The sequence below is a fragment of the Trachypithecus francoisi genome, unplaced genomic scaffold (assembly GCF_009764315.1).
Source record: "Trachypithecus francoisi isolate TF-2019V2 unplaced genomic scaffold, Tfra_2.0 Lachesis_group10, whole genome shotgun sequence".
Taxonomy (NCBI): Eukaryota; Metazoa; Chordata; class Mammalia; order Primates; family Cercopithecidae; genus Trachypithecus; species Trachypithecus francoisi.
This window is the reverse complement of record NW_022681455.1, coordinates 70163249-70187790: the sequence shown is the minus strand read 5'-3', so window position 1 is coordinate 70187790 and position 24542 is coordinate 70163249. Positions and strand designations below refer to the sequence as shown.

General features: G+C 36.9%; 1 protein-coding gene across 2 annotated transcripts in view; it reads right to left on the bottom strand.

Annotated features, from left to right (window-relative positions):
- The window catches only part of KCNQ5 (potassium voltage-gated channel subfamily Q member 5), a 591803-nt gene that overhangs the window by 70633 nt on the left and 496628 nt on the right, over window positions 1–24542 (bottom strand). For both annotated transcript variants that reach the window (XM_033217657.1, XM_033217658.1), the window contains 2 exons: window positions 21858–21953; window positions 12619–12713 (listed from right to left, as the gene is read on the bottom strand). In XM_033217657.1, the coding sequence (XP_033073548.1) occupies window positions 12619–12713; window positions 21858–21953 (191 nt within the window). The remainder of the gene's footprint in view (window positions 1–12618; window positions 12714–21857; window positions 21954–24542) is intronic.

Genomic DNA, 24542 nt, shown 5'->3' with positions numbered 1-24542 from the left:
CTTCCACTTTGCTTGGGTAAATAATTTGATGAAGCTCATGTGGTCATATATTTCAATAGACAAGATGTTTTCAGCATGTAGGAGCATAGCAATTATTTTTCCCTTATTTAAGATTTGAGCTTTATCTAATCTCTATATTTGCATTCATTTGAGATCAATCTCATTCTACAGGTACATACATCCTTCTTGGATTCATTGTAGAAAGGACTGAGGTCATACAGCAGTCTGTACACAATTACACCGTAGAGAACCAAGAACTGTTTTGGAATTCACTTGAAAAACAGTTGGGTAATTTCAGCTTTAACCTCAACTTCTGAGATTAAAAAAATTATATTTTGTTTGGGAGCATATCTCTTTGTAATTTCTAGACATTTCTACAGGTAAACAGGGATGACAGTTACATATATACCTACATTTGGCATGCATTTTATATTCCAGGCAAGATTATGATATCCATAAATTCATGCAATCTCATAGCAGTTGGTAGCACCACATACATAATATTAAACATACAACACTTAACATTAGATTTCTTTTATGCTTACATTCATTCTTGTGAGATGAAAACCACACAAGATAGAACAGCCCCAACATATAATGAATGTGATGACTGATGAACAGAATGAGATGTTATGTTCACTAACACAATTTCCTGCTAGTTAACAGGTTATTGATTTGCTGTGGCAGCTACTGGTAAATTATATTTGTTCAGGCATTCAGTTCTCTGATGCTGGCTAAGATTGAATTGTTGTGGGCTGATAAAAGAAGCATTAACAACAATCATAAAATCCAAAGTGCATCTTCACACATTCCTAATCAAGAGATATGCTGTGATATGCTAGGAAGGGCAGGTTGGGATTAGAGACATGGGGCTAGGGTCCTCATCTCTAACATGGAGATAAACATAGCAACACAGCTGAGGGATTCTTATGGAAATCAAATGAACTGTAAGAAGCTTTGTGTACCCATTCTGGTTTTTTTTTTTTTCTTGTTTCCTTTATAGTGTAATTATGCCATTCATTAGAAGGTGATACTGTCATCAATGTGAGAGGCCCAAGACTCTGCAGGGCCTGAAGAAATCAAGGGCAACGGGTCTGAGGGAAGTCTCTCAGAGCAGCTACTCTGAGTCATGCCGCGGCCTTTGTAGGGTATGAAAGCAGCGTTCTCATGGATAAGGCTTATTTGAGACGAAGTGGAGGCCTTGTTTTTTCCACTTACCGCAATGTCCACTGTCCCCAACTGCAGCATGCCAACAGCAAATGTGTTTAGTGGATATGTGTTTTGTAGCTAACAAGAAACAGTAACATTTATTTTTCCATGCCTAGTTGCTTAACAAACGATATTCTAAAAGGGCACCACGTTTTATGTGTGTTTACATGAAAACAAATCAAATCATGATCTGGTGGTCAGGGAGTTCTGGAAACAATAAACAAGTTGACCATGCAACTGACAGCTCCCCTCTGAAATGCAGACACAGCTAAGTCCAGCATGACTTGCTGAAGGCACATGCAAAGAACAGGCGGGGCAGTCTGGTGATGAGGTTAGGTGGGTTCAAGAGTTCTTTCCGACAATCCCAACAGTGGAAGGGTTTATCTGTACTTGACACATGTGTGATTAAATGATAGATTACATTAAACAAGAGCAACAATAACATCATAAATCTGCATCTTTTAATTCTCAGGCTAGGTTTTCCATGTCATCCCAAAGCCTTCAATTATTTAAACAAATCTGTCAAAGGGATAGTGCCCAAAAATGTCTACTTTTCTCAAGCTTTTTTTTTTAAATTGTAAAAGTTTCAAATCTCTTTTTAGTTTCAACACATCTGTTCCATAATTTAAATTTACAATGATCTAGTTCAGGAAGCATATGCTCACTTCTGCACCTTTATTTAGATTAATGAATAGCTCAAGTTGACATAGGTATCATTACAATTGGTCCTCACTATATTCGATTTTATCTATTACCTTTTCTAGAACTAACAGATGCTAATTACTATAAAAGGTTGGCTTTTGAGAAAAATTATTTTCTCAGACTTTCAAGATATATCTCTTTTCTATGCCAACTAAATAAAGAAATGGATAAGACATCATAAAAACATTTAATATGAAAAATAAAAAAAATTCAATTATTAAAAAAGTAAAAACATCCAAAATGAAAGTATTAGCATTAAATCCACCACGATTTATTTATAATAAACGTATTTTAAAAATCATTCCTATAAAAATATTTTTAAAAATTGCCTCTATGAAACATTTTGATATTACCTTATGAATAAATTGGAAAGTAGGAATAATATTCTCTAAATCTTAGTACCATTTAAAACATTTAAAGTTGAGAAAAATAAATTCTAAGTAACATTTCCCTTTCGTTCTTCTCAACTACATGGATATTTGCTAATGTCTTTTATTTTAAAGATTTCTGAGGATTATTTAAAAATAAACTCGGCATATTACATGCTAAATTAGAAAAAATGTAATGTTTTCACTTTCTCTTTTGATATAATTATATGAAAGTTAAGAATAAGATTCTAATCAAGAACTTTTTAACCAGACAAAATTTTCTTTTCCAAGGCAAAGATCTGTTCTTGTGTCCTCTTACAAAAAGCTCACTTTATTGTTTTTCTACTTTGTTTCCCTTTGAAAATCAACAGAGCGTCTTGATTACATGAGTATTAAGCTGATTAGGTGACTGTTACTGAAAACACACATTGAATTGATTAAAAATATAGACTCTTCACTGGTACACTAAAGTTTTCATTATTTTCCTGGTTTTTTGGGTGACATCTATGAATATGATTTTTGAAGAAGATTTATGTAACAGTACTTTTAGGAAGAATGCCAAGGATAATCCCCAGGAGACTAACAAGGAGATCTTGCTTTGCAGAAAGTAACAAAAAATTGCTGTGGTCACTGATTGGAGCATCTCTCTTAGTGTACAGTCCCACATTTACAGTTGAGGACCATGCTCAGCAGAGCCTGTACTGTCACCCTGCAAGAGAGAATTCTCCCGTCTCTGGGAATCAGATGTACAGGTTATTCAAATGGCCTAGCATGCAGTCTACTACCAGCTGTTCCCTGCCAGGGAACTGTGTGGCATCATCATAACCCCACAGTAATCCTCTGGGACTTAGAAGGCTGTAGTTATTGTTATACTTAATTAGGGTTTTAGCCCTTCATGGGATAAGCATTCTACAAATTCTCGCCTCAGGCACAATATGGCAACTGAGCCATAACAATTCAGTGCGTGCAGCAGCTCAGCAGTTGTCCAACCACAAGGAGGCGCCAAAGGGCTGACTGCCAGTTCTACGCGGGACGCCGACTATTTGTCCCAGCGGTGGAGAGTATCAAAGCAGGCAACAGGCAACACGGAAAATTACAAGCGGGTTGAAAATCTCATTCAAGAAGTCCCTAGAACGAGTGAGTCTCTGAACAGGGCTCAGGTGGGGTGGCGGTGTAACCTGGTCATGCACCTGAGGTTAGTTGGCATTCTCAAATCTCATGTCAATAGCCCGGATGCTGGGTACCTCTGCTTCCGTGAGGTGTACATTCTGAAGAGCTTCTGCTTATTACTACAGAACTTACTAGGAGTGAGGGAAATAGAGCAGCACATTACTAAGCATTTCACGAATAGGAAAGTGCTTAGGGATTCTTTCTTTTATAAAAACAAAGCCATTTGGCTTTATTGTTTTTAATATAAAAGTACACAGGCTAAGCAGAGAGTACTATGTTGTTTAATTGTGCTGCTTGAAAGATATCCAGTGATCTTAACGGTTAGGTTGATAAATTGAATTTGAACTAGGCATTACATACAAATGATGATAGTCTCTGTGTTAGCATGTAGGAATACATTCTTTAGAATATAGCTACCCCTGTAATAAGTATCAATAAAACATAGTATACGTGATTGAGTAATAACATATTTTAGAACTTCAAAGAATAAATATTTACAGAAATCAATAAATTCATAACATTAATTGTTGAAATTTAAAAACATAAGTTCTTGGTTTGTGTGAAACATCTGCATTTATAGTTGATATAGGTAACCAATTGTCAGAAAGAATATATGTTCAACAAAACAGAAGAAAAGATTCTAGATTGCTGGTTTGTAAGAAGGAAAGAAAAGCACGTTTCTTATTTTAAGTCCTATGATGTGTTGTTAGAAGACTAAATCCATTTCCTCTATCAATAAATGTGAACAGAAGGAGAGACCATTTTGGAAAGATTGTTTTTGAAACAATGGAACATTTTGCCAATAAGGATACAAGTTGACTATGTTGGAAAAAAACAAAGTCTAGTCTTACTGAGTTTAGTTTAACAACACATGCAGATCATTCATTGCACACAGAAGAAAGAAAATTGAAATAATGGAAAATAAATGCAGAAGAAATATAAGAGCACACAGTCTTCCACCAGGGTTCTAGAGTTCTCTCCAAGAGCCACACACAGCCTCAGAACCCACCCCCAAAAGCCAACCACACAAGAGTGGTTCAGGAAAAGCACTCAGTGGCTCACAGCACAAGAGTGTAATGTAATACAAAAATATCATTTGTGCCTTAACATTTAAGACATGCATCTTTACAACAGTCTCACAGTTGAGACTTTACCTGGTAAAGCAACTTTTGTTAACTGTCTAAGAAATCTGAAAGGGTTCTAGCAATGCTTTTAAAATTGCCATTAAGGAAGCTTAAGTATCAAGCAGGCATATAGCCAACCATTGTTGATTAAGAAGACAGAGTAACTAGAGGCAGCAAGATGTATAGATAATCTCGAAACCTCAGATAGTATAATCTGTTTTTGTAGCAATAAAACTTAGAGAGATAGAAGGAAAAGTCTTTTTGTATCAAAGTGATGACTAACCAACTACTATTTGATAATCTGGTCAAGGAGGAAGGGAGAACAACATAAAACCTCAAGGTGAGAATATTGGCTTATTCTGGCCAGATGGGTTCACAGGTAAATTCAGTTCTCTGAAAAATGACAATTTATGTCAAAACAGAAAAAAAACCTATCCCGTTTAAAAAAATAACTTTTCCAACTAATTTTTTAATAGAATGAAATCAGTAAACACATTTACCACCATATATATGAGATTAGTACTGTTTTAGTGGGAATTCAGAGGAAAAGAAATGAGTGATTAAATGATGCTAAAGAAGTATTTTATGATTGGAGTAGAGGAAAAAACAGCAGGTTCAGTTGATACTAACAGTAATTTGTACCTGACTGTACCAAAGAGAACCGATGAAACAGTATTTTCACTATTGTTCAGTTGAACTATATTTAAAAAACTCTTCTTCAGAATGATGGCTTGTATTTTTTTTTTTTTTTTAAATTTTTTTTGAGATGGAGTCTTGATCTGTCGTCCAGGCTGGAGTGCAGTGGTGTGATCTCAGCTCACTGAAACCTCTGCCTCCCAGGTTCAAGTGATTCTCCTACCTCAGCTTCCCAAGTAGCTGGGACTATAGACATGCAGTACCACGCCCAACTAATTTTTGCATTTAAAAAACAGAGACGGGGTTTCACAACATGTTGGCCAGGCTGGTCTCGAACTCCTGACCTCAGGTGATCCACTCTCCTTGGCCTTCCAAAGTGCTGGGATTATAGGCGTGAGCTACTGTGCCTGGCCATTGTGTTTCTGAAGAAAATTTTTGGATCTGTCACAAACAACGTGACATTTTTCCTTAGCCCAAGATATCGTAGGCAAATTTTGTTTAAACATACCCTAACCTCAGTGTAGAAAGACAAAATCCCTTTTTAACAAGAACATTCCAAAGCCGGGAATATAGTTAACTAAGGGTTCTATAAATGTGTTTGACATCTTAATCAATTTTGCAGAAAGAAAAGCCTCTCTGTGTATGGCCCAGTCTACAGTCAAGGTGAGAGTGTCAGGCACCCAGAGGCGGATGTTGGCTGCTGTGTTGAACTCATCTACACTTGGGTTACTCTCAGTTTGTAACACAAAGAAAATCCCATGAGGAAGGACTTAGGAGATTCTAAGCTCTGAGCTAAAAGATGAAAACGTTAGCTCCTGCTTGAGCCGAAGCTTGTCTACTCTGCCTATCTGAACCACCATCAATAACTCAGTGGTCCCAAAGGCAGTAAATGACTCTGCAGTTGGATGGTGTCAATTAGTTCCTTTGAAATGGGGTCAAACATTAATTAACAATACTCTGGACCCAGATCTACTCTTCTCTAAGGAAGAATTCTCATTATAAATGCATTTTACTTTGTGCATATTTTGCTTGGGTAAAGACAACTTTGTTACTTTCTAAGACAGTACTGTTGCTATTGTTATTACAATAGCCTTTCTGCATTCATTATGCAGGATTATAAATTCTGTGTATGGAGCACAACAAGGTGAAAGTTTACATAATATTAAATGGGACTTTAACTTACTTTCCTCAGATTATTGCAATGTTTTTAATTTTTTATTTCTCTTTTTATATTTCTCCTCTCTTCCTATTTTTTGTTGGTGTTTTATCTCTTCCCACAAACTACTTGAAGTCAGGGCCATTGTATTACTCTATCCAAGAATTATTTCTTGAGCACATTCTGTCATAGCTTTACACAGGGTGGTATGACAGCTAGTTGGAAGATAAAAGACCTAAGTGTATGAAATATAAGACATTAAGTAAGGAATCTAACTTAAGTAATAGTACAGGACTTATTTCAAGGTTGTTTTTGCCAAATGTTCAATGACCACAGAGAAGCAAGAAATTTCCGTGTGGTGATTCTCTAAGTCATCAACCGACTTCAGTGGTTTTGTACATATTTAAACCTAAGGGTGAGTTTTCTTTGACAACCTCAGTCTGCTGTATGCAGAGAGTAAATGTTGTAGGTATATGCGAACATGATAAATGTGGAAAATTTGGTTGGTAGTTTTTTTGAATTGTGACAAATGAGTAGGAAGCTCGTTTTTGGACTGGTGAGCAGAAGCTCAAAAGTGACACTTTAATTTTGTCTTTGTTTTCTGCTATGCTAACATTGAAAAACAGTACAATATCATTGTACCCTCACTGAGAATTGCCATAGAGTTTACACTTGTTCAAGCACCTCCATGTCATTTACAAACTTCTCTTTTAGTTGTTAACAGCTCCGTTTCGGAGGATGAAACTAAGATGGGTGATTGCACTCTCAGGAAGCTCTGGAATTTGTATCAAAGATGGTCTCTGTCCTTTGGATTTGGGGGCAGATGACCCTCTGAGATAATTAGTAAATGGATAGCTCCTGAAACAATGAAAGCTTTAAAATTATCACCAAAGCAGCTATAAGCTAGCTTAAAATGGCTATGATTTATTTTGTGTAACTTTTTTCAAGTAAAATTGTCACAACAGAAGGATGGTGAGCTCTGTATGGAATCTAGAAAATGGACTAAAGGTCTAGAATTGGTCAGCTTGTCTCTTCCAGTGTCTAGGCAAAGACTATTCTGAATCTAGTGACTAGAACCTCTCTTTGGTCAAAAACATTTCTTAGGTGGGGAAGAACTACTTTTTTTTTTCTGGAAATATCACCAAGGAATATCCAATGCCCTTGGCTCTAACTCTATGCTACCAAATAAGACAAGGGACTTTAATGCCATCCCTTGGGTAGGTTACCTACCCAGAACATGTGCCTGATGTTGCATATCCTATTGTACCTATCTCCCATCATAGACGAATGCATTTATGTTTTGATTTGTGTGTCTTTACATATAAAAATAATGCAAAAATGGATAGTCCAGAGCCTTAACACACCAAGTGAACTTTCAAAACCGGCTTTGGTATTGCATAGATATATTATGATTAATGTAATTATTATAATAGTACAAAGCTAAAAGAACAATCCCTGGGCCCACACTGGCTTCCACTTAGGGACCAACTCTGGGTAGGTGGATGCCTTCTTTTCTTTACGGAAACAAAGTGACAATGATAGGAAAAAAAATGTATCCCTTCTTGCTTTCCAGGCACCTGGGATTCTCCTTGCTGGTTCTGCCTCTGACACTCTTCACATCATTAATGCTGGGTTCCACCTGGCTCTGTTTTTCAGAGCTTTGCTCTCAAATCTAGTTACTTCCTGGTACTCATTAACACGGATCAAGAAATTTTTCTTTCACCTCTTATTCCCTCTAGGTTTAGTTCTCTGCTGCAATCTGATGAAGCATTCCATCTAAGTCATGGGAAACTGATCGTAAATTATTTGGGGAATTTTTGGGAGCGCTGTCTTCTTCCCAAAAGATGGGGGTGGGGCTCTTTTTGAGTCACTTGAGTAGACCGCAGCACTCAGTGGGCTGGAGATCTTGAGCTGTCACAGCAAGATGGTTTCTTCTTACCAAAAAAATGATTATATGTATATATATACATATCTCACTCCAAAAGAAGCACCCTAGTGAAGGGGAGTGTATCCTAGACTGCTGCCTGGACTTATAACATTCAGAAAAAAATTCATTTCCTTCATTCTCTAGATTACCATATTTGAATACTTTGATAATACTTCTGTCTGGGAAAATGACAGCAAGGACTAATCCAAGATCAATTTCCCTCCTCCCCCACTCCAAATGGTCTATGCCCTACAGATTTTGAAAAAGCAGGGAGTGAGTTAGGGAAAGACACTTTGATACTAAGGGGGTAAATCAATAAAATAGCAACCTTTGCAGGCAATCTTGTGAAAGGTCACTTTTAATCATCTTGTATTTGTTGATCGATTTTATTCACATGAGACACATTTAAAACATCTGGTAGGTATCAGATTTATAAACAAACATGTAGCAAAAGAGAAATCACAAACCTGCTTGATGCTTCCCCTTGTTCTTTCCTTCAGGTGCGTGCAGGCAGAAGAGAAATGATGATAAACCAGTGAATATATTTATAGCACTTGATAATGGCCAAATTGGAGATTGGGGAATCAAGTACCTTAAGTAACTCTTTTCATGCAAGATCCACAAAAGCAATGTTCCTTATAATAAATGTACTCAACTTGCTAACATATGTTCTTTATGATACAGACCTGAGCTAGCACATTTACTTGGCGAAGTCAAGACTGCCCACATAGAACCAAAAACAATAGACTTCTCATTAGCCAAAGCTATCCATGGCTAAGAAAAAGTGGTTCTGATCTAACCAGCATTAGCAAGGGCTCTTAGAATGTTGCTAGTTACGACATAACTGTTCTCTGTGCTTCTAGCAGACTTAGGTTTCTAAATCTGCATTCATTAACGAATTGTATCTCAGTCACTTGCTGAGGCAGACTTTTTTTTTGTATTGTATAAAATCTAAATTTCCTTGGATTAAATAAGGTACATAGAATATTTATCAAAACTCTTTTAGCCTATACTGTTGGGTGGCATTTATAATAACTCACTTTAGCAAATTTAGGTCCAAGCACCATAGTGTAGGGTCTGTACTCTTTGCAAATGAGCTGTGTGCCTTTGGGCAGGCACCTCATTTGCTTGCCGGTTTTGGTTTTCTTATGAGTAAATCAAAGGCTTTGGGTTAGATAACCTCCAAATCCCCACTTCTTAAGGTACCACAAAGTGTTCTTGGAGCTTGATAATTCCCCATAGCCTTGTAAAATATCTGACTCATTCCCTAAATAGCATATTTACCTGTGTTTTGCCCTTTGCATAGGCTTCACTCTCTTTGAGGAGAAAATCAAGGAAAGTACTTGCTTCTATACACCCTTCTGTTATTAAAACAAAACTTTGAACTAGAACTGCTAAGACCTCTAGAGTGTATGTAAGAGACAAACCAGACTTGAAAAGAGAGAGTAAGGAACTGCAGGTTGTATCCCTAGCAGGTTTGAGTGTCCCTCCTCCCATTCATCTCTGCCCTGCACAGCTGGTGTTTTTTAATGATAACAATAACATTGATGAGGATGATGATATTGTTGATAAATTGATCTTCTCCCTGGCCACCCGTTTGAAATTATAGCCTCTGGTGTTCCCTAAATTCCTTCTTTTACTTTTCTCCTTAGCACTTAATGCCATCTAACATATATTTATTTATTTATTTATATTGTCTATCCCAGCATCCCTTGAATACATACTTCCCAAGGCCAGAGAGTCTAACTTTTTTTTTTTTACTCCAACTGCTGTATTCTCAGTGCCTAGAACTGTGCCTTGCACATCATAGATGCTCAATGAGTAATTGTTGAACGCATACATGACTGAATAAATGATCTTTCCCATCAGAAGTTCTTAGGCTGAATGCTAAAGGAAAATACACAATGTAAATAAAATAGCAATCGTAGTCTGTTTCTTACTACAACACTCTCCATTCGGTAAGCCACTTAAATGTAAAAAGATCCCTCTAAGTCACTGAAATTTATTGTCACTTGATTAAAGCAAGTTTGCTTTGTAAAGCAAAAGTTTGAACTTAGCTTCAGGGACTCTGTTAATACATTAAAATTGTAGGCAAAGTATTGATTTTCTTGTGCATTGAATATCTTTCTTGGGAAAGACCCCATCATTTCCATCATATTCTCACTGGTTTAACAAAAAACAACAAAGATTAAGAACCTCTGCAATTTGAAGCAATGAAGCATTACTGGAGGGAGAGATGTTAGGACATCCAGTTTCCCATGAACTTTACCAGTGACTGCTGTGTCATTCTGGACAAATAACTGTTCTTCATTCAGTGGAGCTGAGCCCCATGGTTCATGAGGTTGCAGAAAAAGGAAAGTGAGGGGAAGATTGACAGGCACAGTGGGATATAATGAACACAGGTGTTTGCATAAATCCTCCTCCACCTCCACCCCCACTTAAGACAGGGAAAATATCAGAGGAATAGAAAGAACTTATGTGAATAAAATAATAGTCGATTTACTGGGGGAATCTGACTCATTATTAAACAGTTTTTCCAGGCTTCAGAATGGCTTTTAATCCAAAAACTGCAATAAGTGGGAAGCCAAATAATCACATATGATAATAGACCACTCTCCTCTGTCACTTGAGAATTCTCTATTGGTTTTGCTACTCAGATTCCCTTTTTACATTTACCTAGCAAACTTCATGAAGACAAGAAATACAATTTCTATATAATTCTTGTTTTTGGTTCATACTCCCAAGGAATAAATGGCACAGGAGTTATGTTCTATTTTTGGTTTTTTAATATCAAAATGTTGAAAGGGTCTTAAACTCAATAAAAAGTTCAACGAAACTTCAAGATCTAAATGAAAAGAGGATTTTAATCTACGCATGCATTCAACAGCATCCATGCTTCTATCCATGCTAAGGTTCCATCCTCTCTAAAATCCCTGGATTACTATGAATATCTCTGTCCCAGGTGCTGACAAGAATTTTAGACACCACCCACCAGGAGGCATGTCCCATTAGAGCTTACGAATCATCTTGCCCAACTCTTGTCCTTCTCTTTGTGGGTGGGAAAACTGAGGCCAAGGGCAGAACAGGGAAGTAATGTAGTTAATGATGGATCTGGTGCCTCCCAATGGTATGCATTCTGCTGCATCGCAAACCTCCATGAAGACGGCACTGCCAGGGAATGTCATGGAGGTTTCCTCAGCTGATATCCCCCCAGATCAGTAAGAACAGGTGGTTTTTTTTCTGAGTCACAGTAGTTAGGTGTCCTGAATCCCATGAAGCCACTAGGATTAAGGTTTTGTTGGGCTATGGAGAAAAACAGCCAAGTGCTCTCAAATGCTAAGTCGGATGAGGAATTTAATAACTTTTGAACAACCTGAGGAACAGACAATGCTAATCAAGCTGAGTGACTCACAGAAAGCGTTTCTCATGACTTACGACTCTGGTATTTCAATGAGGGCTTCTTTAATTAGGTGGTGAATACGATTTAACATTTTCTGTGATAGTTGAACTGGAGTCCAGGGTTCCAAGACTCCAAGACTAAGGCCTTTTTTCTTTTCTTTTCTTTTTTTATTTAAATTACAGGTCTCTGTGGTAATCATTAGGACTGTTCATAATGTCCTTGGTTCTTGCCTCCTTCTTAGGCACATGGTAAAATTGTACTTCCCCATTTTCTTTGAGTTTAGGCATGGCTGGGTGATTTACTTTGGCCAATGAAATGTGAAGAAAAGTAATCTTACTTTAAAATTGTGAATGCTAATTCCAAATTTTAACCTGCTGGGCCCCATTGCCTCATTGTAAACTATAATCCTATCAGGACTCCTATTTTTCTCTTCTTTTGTCACTGACATGAGTTTGATCTGCAAGTGAAAGCTTGAGGACCATCCAGAGGGGATCCAGATGAGAAATGGCTTTGAGAGATTTAAACAAACAAAGATGATTACTCTCTAAGCACTCATCTCTTGGGGTCAGACGATGGGTGCAAAATAAATAATCCTTGTTTTTCAAGAACTGTGGTGCTTACCTTTAGGATGCTGGTGGGTTTTATGAAATGAGACATTAGAAAATAAGCATGAAATAGTAAAAATAAATCTCTATAAAAGTTTACATTATTTCAGTCTTTAACCCCAATCTGTGGTTTGTGAGCAATGATACTGATTCCATTTAGTTTTGTGCCAGAATTGCTACTAAATAGGTTTGAATCTCTCTAGGAGCAACAGAGAATAAGACAAGCCAAACATTAACACCTTTTTTGTGTGTGTGGGTATGGTTTGTTTAACAGACTTGAAAAGACTCAACTACAGCGGCAGCTGTCACACTGATACCTACTTGGTAGGGCTGCAGGTGTGCAAGGCCTTCAAGTGTGGCTTCCAGGTTGCAATGGAAACAGATTTCTCATCAGCTGCGTAACTACGCCAAACACACTGCATGTGGCATAGATGGGGACATGAAAAAGATAAAAGAGAGCAGGAGATAGAATAAAATAAAAAGAGAAATAATTAAGTTACTACACATTAAGATCTTTTGCCTCTCATACTTAGCCCTGATAAATACCCAAAGGAGGAAGAAGGCTACTTTGGCATTTTCAGCTGACTGTTAAACATATTGCACTACATCGGAACTGCTTTTATTTTATTTTATATTTTATTTTATTATTTATTTATTTTGAGACGGATTCTCACTCTGTTGCCCAGGCTGAAGTGCAGTGGTGCAATCTCAGTTCATTGCAATCTCTGCCTCCTGGGTTCAAGCGATTCTTGTGCCTCAGCCTCTAGAGTAGCTGGGACTACAGGTGCCCACCACCATGCCTGGCTGATTTCCTTCTTTTTATTTTTTGTATTTTTAGTAGAGATGGAGTTTCACCATGCTGGCCAGGCTGGTCTCAAATTCCTGACCTCAAGTGATCCGCCCGCCTTGGCCTCCCAAAGTGCTGGGATTACAGGTATGAACCACTGCGCCTGGACAGAACTGCTTTTCAAAACAACAAACCAAGAAGCAAAAGGCCCAAAAAGTGTAATATAATGTAATTTTTGAATTGGTAAGGGAAAGATACTATATTATCCAAAACAAAAAGTGATGATTGACTGGCTAAATGCTAATATCCAAGATAGTAGTTAGGTAAGCAACTTGAGCATGAACATACATTCCAGAGATTGATCTTTAATCAATATTTGATAAGGGAGAAGCAAAGGACTAATGAAAATCCACTATGCAACTAGTAAGCTAACTAGTTAACTAATGAACACCAGGGTATGCTAATGATTTAGTTAATGAAATCCTTGAACTATGTAATACTTCTAATGCTAAAAATGAAGATAGTGAAAACAAGAAGCAGAACTAAAACAAGATGGGGAAAATGTACTCTAGGTGTATAGCTGGAAAACACCTAAGGATTTATGCCATGATCTAAGAATATGTTTGTAGCTCTTTGACGTAAAACATAAACTCTCTCCATTTCATGTAATTATACCTGGCATACATAAGACAAAGTATTTTTATGGGATCCTCACAATCAAAGTGTGAATTAAGATTCCTGTTTTGTAGGTGAGAAAAAAAGGGCTCAAATGAGGAGGTTTATACAAGGTTGGTGGAGTTGAGACAGTATCTCAAATTGCCTGGCTCTTGGTCATAGAATCCCTCCACGGAGACTTGCTGACTGCTTGAAGATTGTTGTTGGAAAAGCTTCCATCTGAACTGCTCATTTGAGAGACTGCCTGACCTTACTTTCCCATACAGATTTTGGTAAATTTCTTTCTTTGTAATGAGCCTGCAAACCTCTCTAATGGCCAGGTATTTACTCCAGTCTCCTCAGAGAAAACTTTTTTATTATAGTAGATTAATCAAAACATTCTATTTTACATGACAAACCTATTTATTTATTATTTATTTATTTGAGACAGGGTCTCCCTGTGTCCCCCAGGCTGGAGTGCAGTGGCACCATCTTGGCTCTCTACCATCTCTGCCTTCTGGGTTCAAGCGATGCTCGTGCCTTAGCCTCCTGAGTAGCTGGGACTACAGGCACGTACCACCACACCCAGCTAATTTTTGTATTTTTAGTAGAGACAGGGTTTCACCATGTTGGCCAGGCTGATCTTGAACTCCTGACCTCAAGTGATCTGCCGCCTCAGCCTCCCAAAGTACTGGGATTACAGGCGTGAGCCACCATGCCTGGTGGACCAATTCATTTAAATGGGCCATATCCCTACTATATAACCATCAGTCATGATTGTGAAATCTACAATGAATAAAATGTGATATAACAATATTTCTTTCCCTGAGAATATCATTGAAAAAATGTATGCTGAATAAAAGTTAAAAATGGACGCAACTACTTGGGAAAACTGGAAGTTTCTATGAAAGCTGAACATTTATGTATACTATGATACAACTACACACTCCTAGGTATATTTTCAAATATATGCTTATATATGTTCATTAAAAGATATGCACTATATGTTGGTTTCCAATAAACTAAAGCTGGAAATGCCCAAGTACCCAGCAACAGTAGAATAAACAGAATATTTGTGATACATTTACATAGTACAATATTACAGGGCAATAGTACATATAACTACACTCAACAATATGGATGAACTTCATGTGAATAATGTTGAGTGAGAAAAAGAAGACACCAAGGAGTATATTTCCATAACGTACAAATACCAGGTAAAACTATTCTATGCTGTTAGAAGGTAGCACAGTTTTTATCCTTATGGGATAGTGATTGCGAAGGGGTACACAGGAAGTCATGCTCTGTTTATTTGAGTGCTGGTTATGCAGGTGTGCTCAATTCTCCTAGGATATGTGCTCTTTTCTGCATGCACATTGTACTTCAATGAAATTTCAGAAAGTGATATAAAAAAACTAGAAAAATACAGTTGTAGAACTTGAGGGACTTTTTCATATTTTTAAGGAAGGTTTAAATGAGCCTTCTTACATGGCTCATGCTGATTTAATCTACAAATCTGTGGAGATTTGTGCTAAGTATCTTGACATCGTATATAAAGCAACTATTGTTGCATCATCTTGAAATGTTAATTTTTGCAAATATTATACACACACAATTCATAGAGTGATCTAGAATAATTAAGGAAAACACATGGATTTATCATTGCAGCTTCTTCTGTAGTAGTGATGCCCAGAGGTCCTCTAATGCTGTGATGATACAGAAGGCTGCTTTAATTAAACAATTTCCATAGAAGACATCACATATATATATGAGTTCTGATACATTGAAAGCAAGACTCCTGTAGAACTAGAAGCACATAGCAGGTCTGTACATTATTAGATACCAGTGAAAAAATCCAAAACAACAGAACGACAAAAGAATGGGACCGAGGCATTGCCTGTGAATGTTATAAAGAACTTGGGGCAAAAGAGGCCGCTCTGAAAAAATAAAAGATTTTTTTTACAATGAAACCTGATGTCTTGCTATTTTTCTATCAAATTGATCCCAACAGCTAAGCTCTTGTTCCCTTCATTACTCATCTCCCAAAATTGCGTTTTAAATGAGAGGTACAGAAGGTGCAGGTGGCATCTGTCACATGTCTGATATTAGTTAACAGTCAAAATGAAGGTGGAAAGTGGAACTCTATGCCCCTTACACTATAATAACTTTGTTTTGTCCTTAGATCTCTCTCAGCAAATTGCTTCTAGTAGCTGAACTTTGAACCCGTATCCCTGTGATCCAGTGGCTCATGTTCCTATATTTAAAGCCAAAATCACACAGTAGCTGGCAAGAGAAAAATAACATTTAGAGGGATTTCCTACGGTTAATCTACATGGTGTATGCAATTCAAAGGACAAATCAACAAGAAGCAAAATGAGAGCCAAATTTACCATTTACCAGGTGATGCTGGTGCTCTAGGCAGCCAAACAGATTTGGACTTTGCTCAATAAGTACAAGGCCAGTATAATTCAGTTTTTTGGGAGTATTTTATTTGTCTTGCAAGTATTATCGTTATGACATGTTTGATCCTTACTGGAAATGGTCTAGAATGTTTTAGCCGACCATCCAAAGGAATAATGGACATGCAGCTTATTTATTCAAGGTACAGAGTTTAAAATGTAAAAGTCCTGAAAGTTTTAGGCTATTAACCAGCAATCCTTTTCCACATCTCTCTTGACACTACTTTCTGTTCCTCAGAGGCAACCCCTTCAGTTCTTATAGTTGTTGCTTCTATTTTTAAGAATCCTTATTTATTATTATTGTTATTTTTGAGACAGAGTCATACTCTGTTACCCAGGCTGGAGTGCAGTGGTACAATCATAGCTCACAGCAGCCTCAAACTCCCAGGCTCAACCAATCCTCCGGCTTTGGCCTCCTGAGTAGCTAGGACTACAGGTGTGTGCCATTGCACTTGACTTATTTTTATTTTTTTGCAGAGGTGGGGTCTCGCTATGTTGCACAGGTTGGTCTTCAACTCCTGGCCTCAAGTGATCCTCCCACCTTAGCCTCTCAAAGTGCAGGGATTACAGGCATGAGCCACTTGCACCCAGCCAAGAATGCTTATTTTAAAGGATTATGCTTATAGTTATATTTCTTGATTTTTCAATTTTAGACATTATCAATTAAATTACTATCCTGAAGGATAATGATATTGCCCACTTACATGCCCTCTTCCCCTCCTTTCATCCTACCAACATTTTAATATCACAATTCTTAGCTAAGTTACTATTTAATATTATTATGACAACGTAACTGTTGTTCCCAGTTCAGTAATGTGATGTACTGTGGCTACTCTTTCTTTCCTATAGAAGTCTTTGTTATTTTTGGGAGTTATAATTGCCCTATTTTAATTTCTTGATTTGCGTAGATGTACCTGTTATGAATACAGTCCAGAGCTTTCCAGCAGAACTACAAAATTCCTCTGGTCAAATGCGTCATGAAATCTGAGAATTCCATTCTTTTGCTTCCTTGAAGATCTTTCTCCTGGAGCTCTCAGCCTCCTTCTCATTCTGTTCTCAAGGCCTGCATAGCTGTTGTCTTGGGACTTCCCTTCCCTATCATCATAGAAATCCCCTTTGCTCTTTCCTGTGTGGAATCTCTTGTTTCTTGATTCCATGTCTCTTTCTCTCTTGGCTTATCCCCTTGTTTTGGAAGAGAAATTCTATTTACAAAGTTTCTTGAGTAAAGGTAAATGGTACATTAATTTTTGAGATCTTGCATGCCTAAAAGTGCCTTGGTGCTACTCTTACACTTGATGGTGGTTTGGCTAGTTATAGAGTTCTAGGTTGAAAACTTCGATAATTTTGAAAGTATTGTTTCATTGTCTTCTAATTTTTGGGTTACTAATGAGAAATCCAATGTCATCCTTATTCTTGATCCTTTGTCTCTGTCCTGCTCAGAAAGCATTTAGGATCCCCTTTTTGTAAGTTTTCTGATATTTCACTATGATAATCTTGGTGTGAAGTTTTTGGTTCACAGTGCTAGGTACTTGGTGAGTTCTTCTACTGTGGCCACTCCCGTCCTCCTGTTCTGGAGAATCATAATGTCGTATTTCTTTGATAAAATCCTCCTCTTAGTTTCCATGCACTTGAGCTGAGATATCTTTATTAGCTGGATATTGAAACGCCTGGATGGGCCCTTCATGTTTCTTATCGTTTTTGCTTTATTTTCAATCTTTTTTTTATTCTTTCAGGGAAAATTTCACAACTTTATCTTACCTTCTTTTTTTTTTTTTTTCCTGCCTTCATGTTTTTCACATCTAAGATTTTTTTTTTCTGATTCTGTTCTTATTTATTTATTAAACAAATGTGGTCTCACTATATTGTCCAGGCTGATCTTGAACTCAAGTGATCCTCCCACCTTGGCCTCTCAAAATGCTGGGATTACAGGTATGAGTCACCATACCTTGCACTGTTTTTATTTATGACTGGAGCACTAAAAAGATGTAAAATCTCTATATAAGTGGCCTGAGCTTAATGACTAGTGGCTTCGTTTTAGGGTAATTGGGTGGAGACTAAGTCATTTTACTGGGGGAAGCCAAAGTTTCAATGCAAATTATATATTTTTCTTTTGGATCAGTTGGCATCAAAGCAACATTTTCTAATCTATCCCTACCAGCCTTTATTTCACAAACTTTTACTTAATTCCCTGTTTCTGTTTCTAATAAAGCATCTTGGTTCCACAAAAAACTAGTCCAATCTCTCCAGAAGTAAACCTCTAACATGAAACTTTCGAAGAATCTTTAAGTGTTAAATCCCAAGGCATCCCATACATTCTCATATGTTTATGAGGATGTAAATGCTGCTTTATGAAAGGGGCAATGGATTCAGATTCAGACAGCAGGGATTTGAGTCCTAGCTCTTCCTAGGCTTGTCTTGAGGATCAAGTAACATAATGTATTAGAAGCACTCTGCAAACTAAAAAGCACTTCATGAGTCTTAAGCATTATTAATAAAAGTTGTGACATTTGGGCAGATATTCAAAACATTACTGAGAGCTAATTTCTTTTTCCAGACTGCTCCAGCTTGAAATGAAAAGTAAATTTAAATGAATCATGGAAAGATATTGACAACAGCTAAATTTGCTGCAAGCTTCTGGGGTTTTAAATTTTTTCCTAAAACCCTGAAATGTTGGTTAATTTAGTTCTCTCACCAACTAAATGATGAAGTAATTTGGGCATCTCAGTTGCCCTTTTAAGAAGATAGTGACTCTGGCCTAAAATAAATGAGATGATTTTGGGCTTGATGGTTTATGTGTTCAGTAAACCAAGTCAGGTTTATTGGGTAAGAAAGTGAATGGATGGGTAAATGAAGTTTGCTTTTCAATCTACTGCATCCTGAAATATAAATTTCTACAATATATAATCAAGGCTTAAAGCCTTGAATTCTGTCTAAAGACTATAGCAAGGAAGAACAATGAACAAATTTAATAATTATATTATTATTTCTATGTCTGATAAATAAATTAATTGCATTTAAATGAAGGAGCAATTGCTTTTAAAATTAGTAGATTCTACTTTGATTAATGAAACTATGATTAGATTTTAAAAGTACTCTTGAATGCTTCAAGCCTTCCATTTTGCATTATTTTTGTTAAGAACAACATATAACTTGGAGTTTTAAGTAAAATAAAAACTCATGATTTTACTTCATTGTTACCTGCATTTGTACAAGTTCAATTACTGATTACAATATGTATTACATAACCCAGTTCCATAAAATAAAATTCTAGGCCTCCAAGTAAAACTGTTCAATTAGCCTCTCCTCCACAGGGTTACCTGTGAGGGAGGCCTTGCCTCATTTTGACTGTAGACATACAAATGCCTCTGCTCCAATGATTTGCTGTAGAAACAGCAATTTATTTTCAAGTTCAATTGGAAATTGTTCTTGCATAGTCTAGTAGTCAATAATGATAAATTAGATCAGGAGATTTCCTACAGTTATTCTCTATATTTCTCTTGTACAGTATGGTAGTCGATAGCCACTTGTAGCTATTGAACACTTGAGAAGTGGCTAGTACCACTGGCAAACTTGGTTTTTAATTTTAATTAATTTAAATGTAAAAAGCTACATGTAGCTAGTGGTGACTATATTGAGCGGCACTGCTTTGTATCATCACAACTGATATGTGCATGAGAAATTCCTCAAAGAAAAACAGAACAGCTGATATTCCAAGAGGTTTTATTGTGTCAAATGTATTATTGGTTCCATATGTAGACAGAGCTTGGTGCTCAGATGGATGCAAGGAACCTGTGCAATAACTTCTGCACTCACAGGTTGGAAAGCATTGTTCTAGAGTGAAGGGAAATTAAAGGAGAAGAACAGTAAAGAGAAAAACTTATTAGAAGTATTGGAACATGTGTAACCAGTTAAGGAGTGCTAAAGGATGAAAGGCTATGGATTCTGGAGCTTGGGGTATCTTGCGTGTGTCCTAAAGTGCGTGACTCCTCTTTTCATTCTGCTGATTATTGTTTGGCATCAGATCTTAAACTCCAACTTCATAAGGGTCTTTTTGTTTAAGAAAACAGAGTTCACTTTCTCTTTAGTGCCCTTTTAAAACCTGTAAAGAATACGTAAAAAAAAAAAAATTGTAAAAAATAATGTAAAAAAATAGAGATTCTCAGTGATTTGCATTGGAAGCCATGCCCAATGGTCTACTTTCTCGTCAACAGTTGCAGAATAGCTTGATTTAAAAATGAATATCCTCATTTAATGATGAGATATGAACAGATCTCCTTCATGATATAACTGAGCCATACTGCCCCCTCCTTTCCCCAGCTCCATTTCTGTGGGAGGCCCTGCATATATCACAGCCACAGATAAACACTAAAGGTATGGGGTGCGGTGGTTATCTCCCACCAACCCACCCACCCAAAGGTACAATCTAAATTAAAACAGTGTGCTTGTGGCTGGGCGCGGTGGCTCGCAATCTGTAATCCCAGCACTTTGGGAGGCCGAGGCAGGCAGATCATGAGGTTAAGAGATTGAGGCCATCCTGACTAACACGGTGAAACGTTGTCTCTACTAAAAATACAAAAAAATTAGCTGAGCATGGTGGCGGGCGCCTGTAGTTCCAGCTACTTGGGAGGCTGAGGCAGGAGAACGGCATGAATCCAGGAGCTTGCAGTGAGCTGAGATTATGCCACTGCACTCCAGCCTGGGTGACAGAGCGAGACTCTGTCTCAAAAAACAAAACAAAACAAACAAAAAACAAAACAAAACAAAACAAAAAACAGTGTGCCTGTTACTGCAGCATTAAGGCAAGTTTCCTAGGGCCTTGGAGCACCACTTCAAGCCCCTCCAGTTTAGAAATTCGGTAGCTTCCAGTTCTCTAGCAGGAAGGGAGAAACTTTAGATTGTAGAATTATTTTGTCCATGACTAAATGTCAACTCTACATTATGAATCTAACAAAAAATATATTCTGTGATTCTTAACCTGGATCTAGGATGGAAAATATATGGATGGTGAAAGGAGATGCATTCCTTTTAGTGCTGAAGCTAATCCTGAGTTACTGAAAAGAAAATGAAATGCTGCATAACAGCCTATGTATTAGGAGCTAGCTTCAAATTATATACTTATTGTTTAATATTCTCAAACACTGATGTATTCCATAGTTCCATCAGTTCTCAAAATAGGATAACTGTTTCCACTAACTGCCCTAGATGGCACTAAAAGCAATTTCACAGGTATTAAACCTTGACATTCTAAACAAATATGTTGTTCTTTAAAACAGCAACATACATCTGGCTGGAGAAAGTAATTGTAATGCCCTGTTCTGCTCCATCACTTAATGATCAGTTATGTTTCATCAAGTAATTCATAAGACATATTAGATAATTCCAGGAGCAACACAACTGCTAACCTTTGCATGGCCTTGCTGACATGGTTACTTAGTGTAAACAATGCATGGACCATTTGCTAAAAATACATGTGTTTCAGTTTGGGAGAGGAGAAACACCTGTCCAAATCCAAGACTGTACATTAAGTTCTGACTTCATTTTTTTTTTAAAAAGGAACAAAGCAGTAGTTCTACCAAGCAATGAAGCACAGAGATTGGAAAATGACCCATCAAGCACTATGGACACAGATGTTGCCATCTACCTATTACATTGACATTTACCTGAATGAGGTTGGCAGCTGGGTTCCTTCTTTTCTCAAAGTGTTTCTGGCGGTGTTGTTCTTGTACTTTTAATGCAAAACCTGAGCCAAGAATGCCCTGGAACAAAATACAAAAATGGCACTCAAAAATTTCAAAAGCATTGTTAAATAATACAAATATTAAAAAGTCACTAAAATGAGTCTGAGAGAAGACAAATGGTATGTAACCTGTCCATAAACATGTTACATATTAAAATAAGCAGTATTTCTCTCCATTATAATACCATCGGCCAACGGCAAATTGTTGGGCAATACTGCCAGGAGATACAACTTCTGTTCTTTAGTAAATCAATTAGGCATTGTCATTTATTATCTTTTGTGGTATAGCATAGGCACCATGATTATAAATAAAATCACAATAATTTTTGTGTGTGTGTGTGTGTGGCCTTCTTTGTGACATTTCTTTTTGCCTAAGTTAGAGCGAATGGTCTCATCCAGTGATGGAATGTAGAGAACATGAATTTCAGCTTGGGACAGAGCTGGATTTTAAATCTGGGGGAGTTCAAGTCTCACTGCTGTGAACATGGGAATACTTCTAGCACTTTGATGAGACTCTGAAAGTTAGATTCTCTATCCATGAAATGGAGGAGAGAGGACTGGATAAAATCTATCCCAGCTGTAGTTCTTTACAATGTTATAACTCTAAACCTACTAAAAGAAAAATAAAGTAGAGGGTGGGGATACTCAGTTTTGAAGATATATAGTAGAAGGTTTTCTATTTTGCTCATTTGTACAGTAAAGACTAGAACGTGGATCATTGCAAATCACATTCCCATTTTAATTCACACTTACCATTCCTTGCCTTTTTTATTTTGGTTCACCTATTCAGTTTTTGGGATTAGTAAGATTAGTATTCCCTTCTAGGTTTACATTAGTTTTTGGCCACTTTGCTTTCCTTCTGCTTATCATCTTGATCTGCCAAAATTCTGGTTCTTTGATGTCCCCCACTCTTTCCAATTTGCTCTGGTCTACTAACATTTGTGAAAACAAGACGCTTTGTCTCAGCCTTCGGTTGGCTGTTGGAGCTTGCTAAATTCAGTCTCTGGGCTTTGTCTTTAACTCTTGAGTTTATTGGCAAGGGACTGGGAACTCTGCTGCCTTCAAGGCTGTGGATTTTACTTGCTAGCTATAAATTATTAGCTTTTTATTAAACTTCAAGGAGTCTAACCCTTAGGTTAGAGATGGACATTTTATAAGCACCAAGTCAGTATTTGCCACAGGTAAGGAATGGTTGTTTTTCTTTTCTTTTTATTTTTAGAGTAGCTCAAAGATGGTTCAAAGATGCTATAGGCTGCCTAGAGAGGTGGTGGGTTTTTCATCTCTAGAAGGTGTTAAGTCTCAGCTGAATAACAACTTGGCTGAGATATATTTGAGCTCTAGATAGCCTTTAACCTTCCTTCTTATCTTGAGATTCCACAATTCTGAGTACATCTGTGACAATAAACAGAAAATAAATAATGCAATCATGTTTAAAATACGCATTGGTCTAATAATACTATTTGCTATTCATGAGCGATGATCTACTCCATTATTAATTAGTATAAATGACTGTACTATGAAATTAGAAATTACATCATAGGTTCTGTTTTCCATCTCTCTTTTTCAGTGACTGTCTTACACTGTCTAAGATCTCTATCTCTTACAGGTTGTGATTCTACAAACTAAACTTTATAGAAACCTGGTCTCTGTGATCTGGTTTATAGATTTAAACAACATTTCCCTCCATTTGGGGGTTATAAAAATGCCCCTCCATTTCTAAATCCAGAACAACATAAGTCATTAGTGACTTCCAGTTTTTTTCTGCTGTTTAAGATCATTTAGGAAAGATTTCCTTTACTTTCTCTTTAATACTACTTTTCATAAAGTGTAGACATGTAAGGAATATGAAATACCAAACTTTCTAGCATCTATTTATAACATGTATTATATATACATGCATTTATGTGCATATATGTGTGTAATCCACTTGTATGGAGCATAATTCAGATTTTGCAGATGCTGAATTAACAGCACTAGCTACCATTTTGAGCACTTATGATGTGGATACGAGGTTCGGAGTTTAATCCTCTTTGAAAAATAAAGACAGGCACTACATAGCACAAATTTATCATCTGCCAAACAATTAAAAATGTACTGAAAATCACATTTATTGTGAATGTGAAAAAAACATATATTGGTGAATGGCAAATGTTTGCTACATATCTCTTGTGCCAGATTGTACATTATAGAATTTAATAAACCAGGTCTGCTTATTGTCTCATCATGGCTCCTTTCCAATTTTTTTCCACCTCTCTCTTAGTACACAGCTTGGTGCACCTAAATAGAAGTCTGTGAAAATAAAGTCTATTGTATATGTATCCACACACATAAAACATGGCTTAAGCTTTGAACATGTGTCATCCCTTCAAATATTGACACCAATAGATGTAAATTCTTAGAAATTGAATTTTGTTTTAATTCATTTTCTAAGACAACAAGACTCAATTTTTAGGTTTTAAGATTTAACACTTTGCTGAGAACTGCTACATAAACAACAACTAGAGAGGAAATATGTTTTGGTAAACATTTAAAATATTTAACCTTCATTATCTTCCAGATTAAATGAACCTAATTTGTAACCCACAATTAGCAAATAGGCTATGCTGAA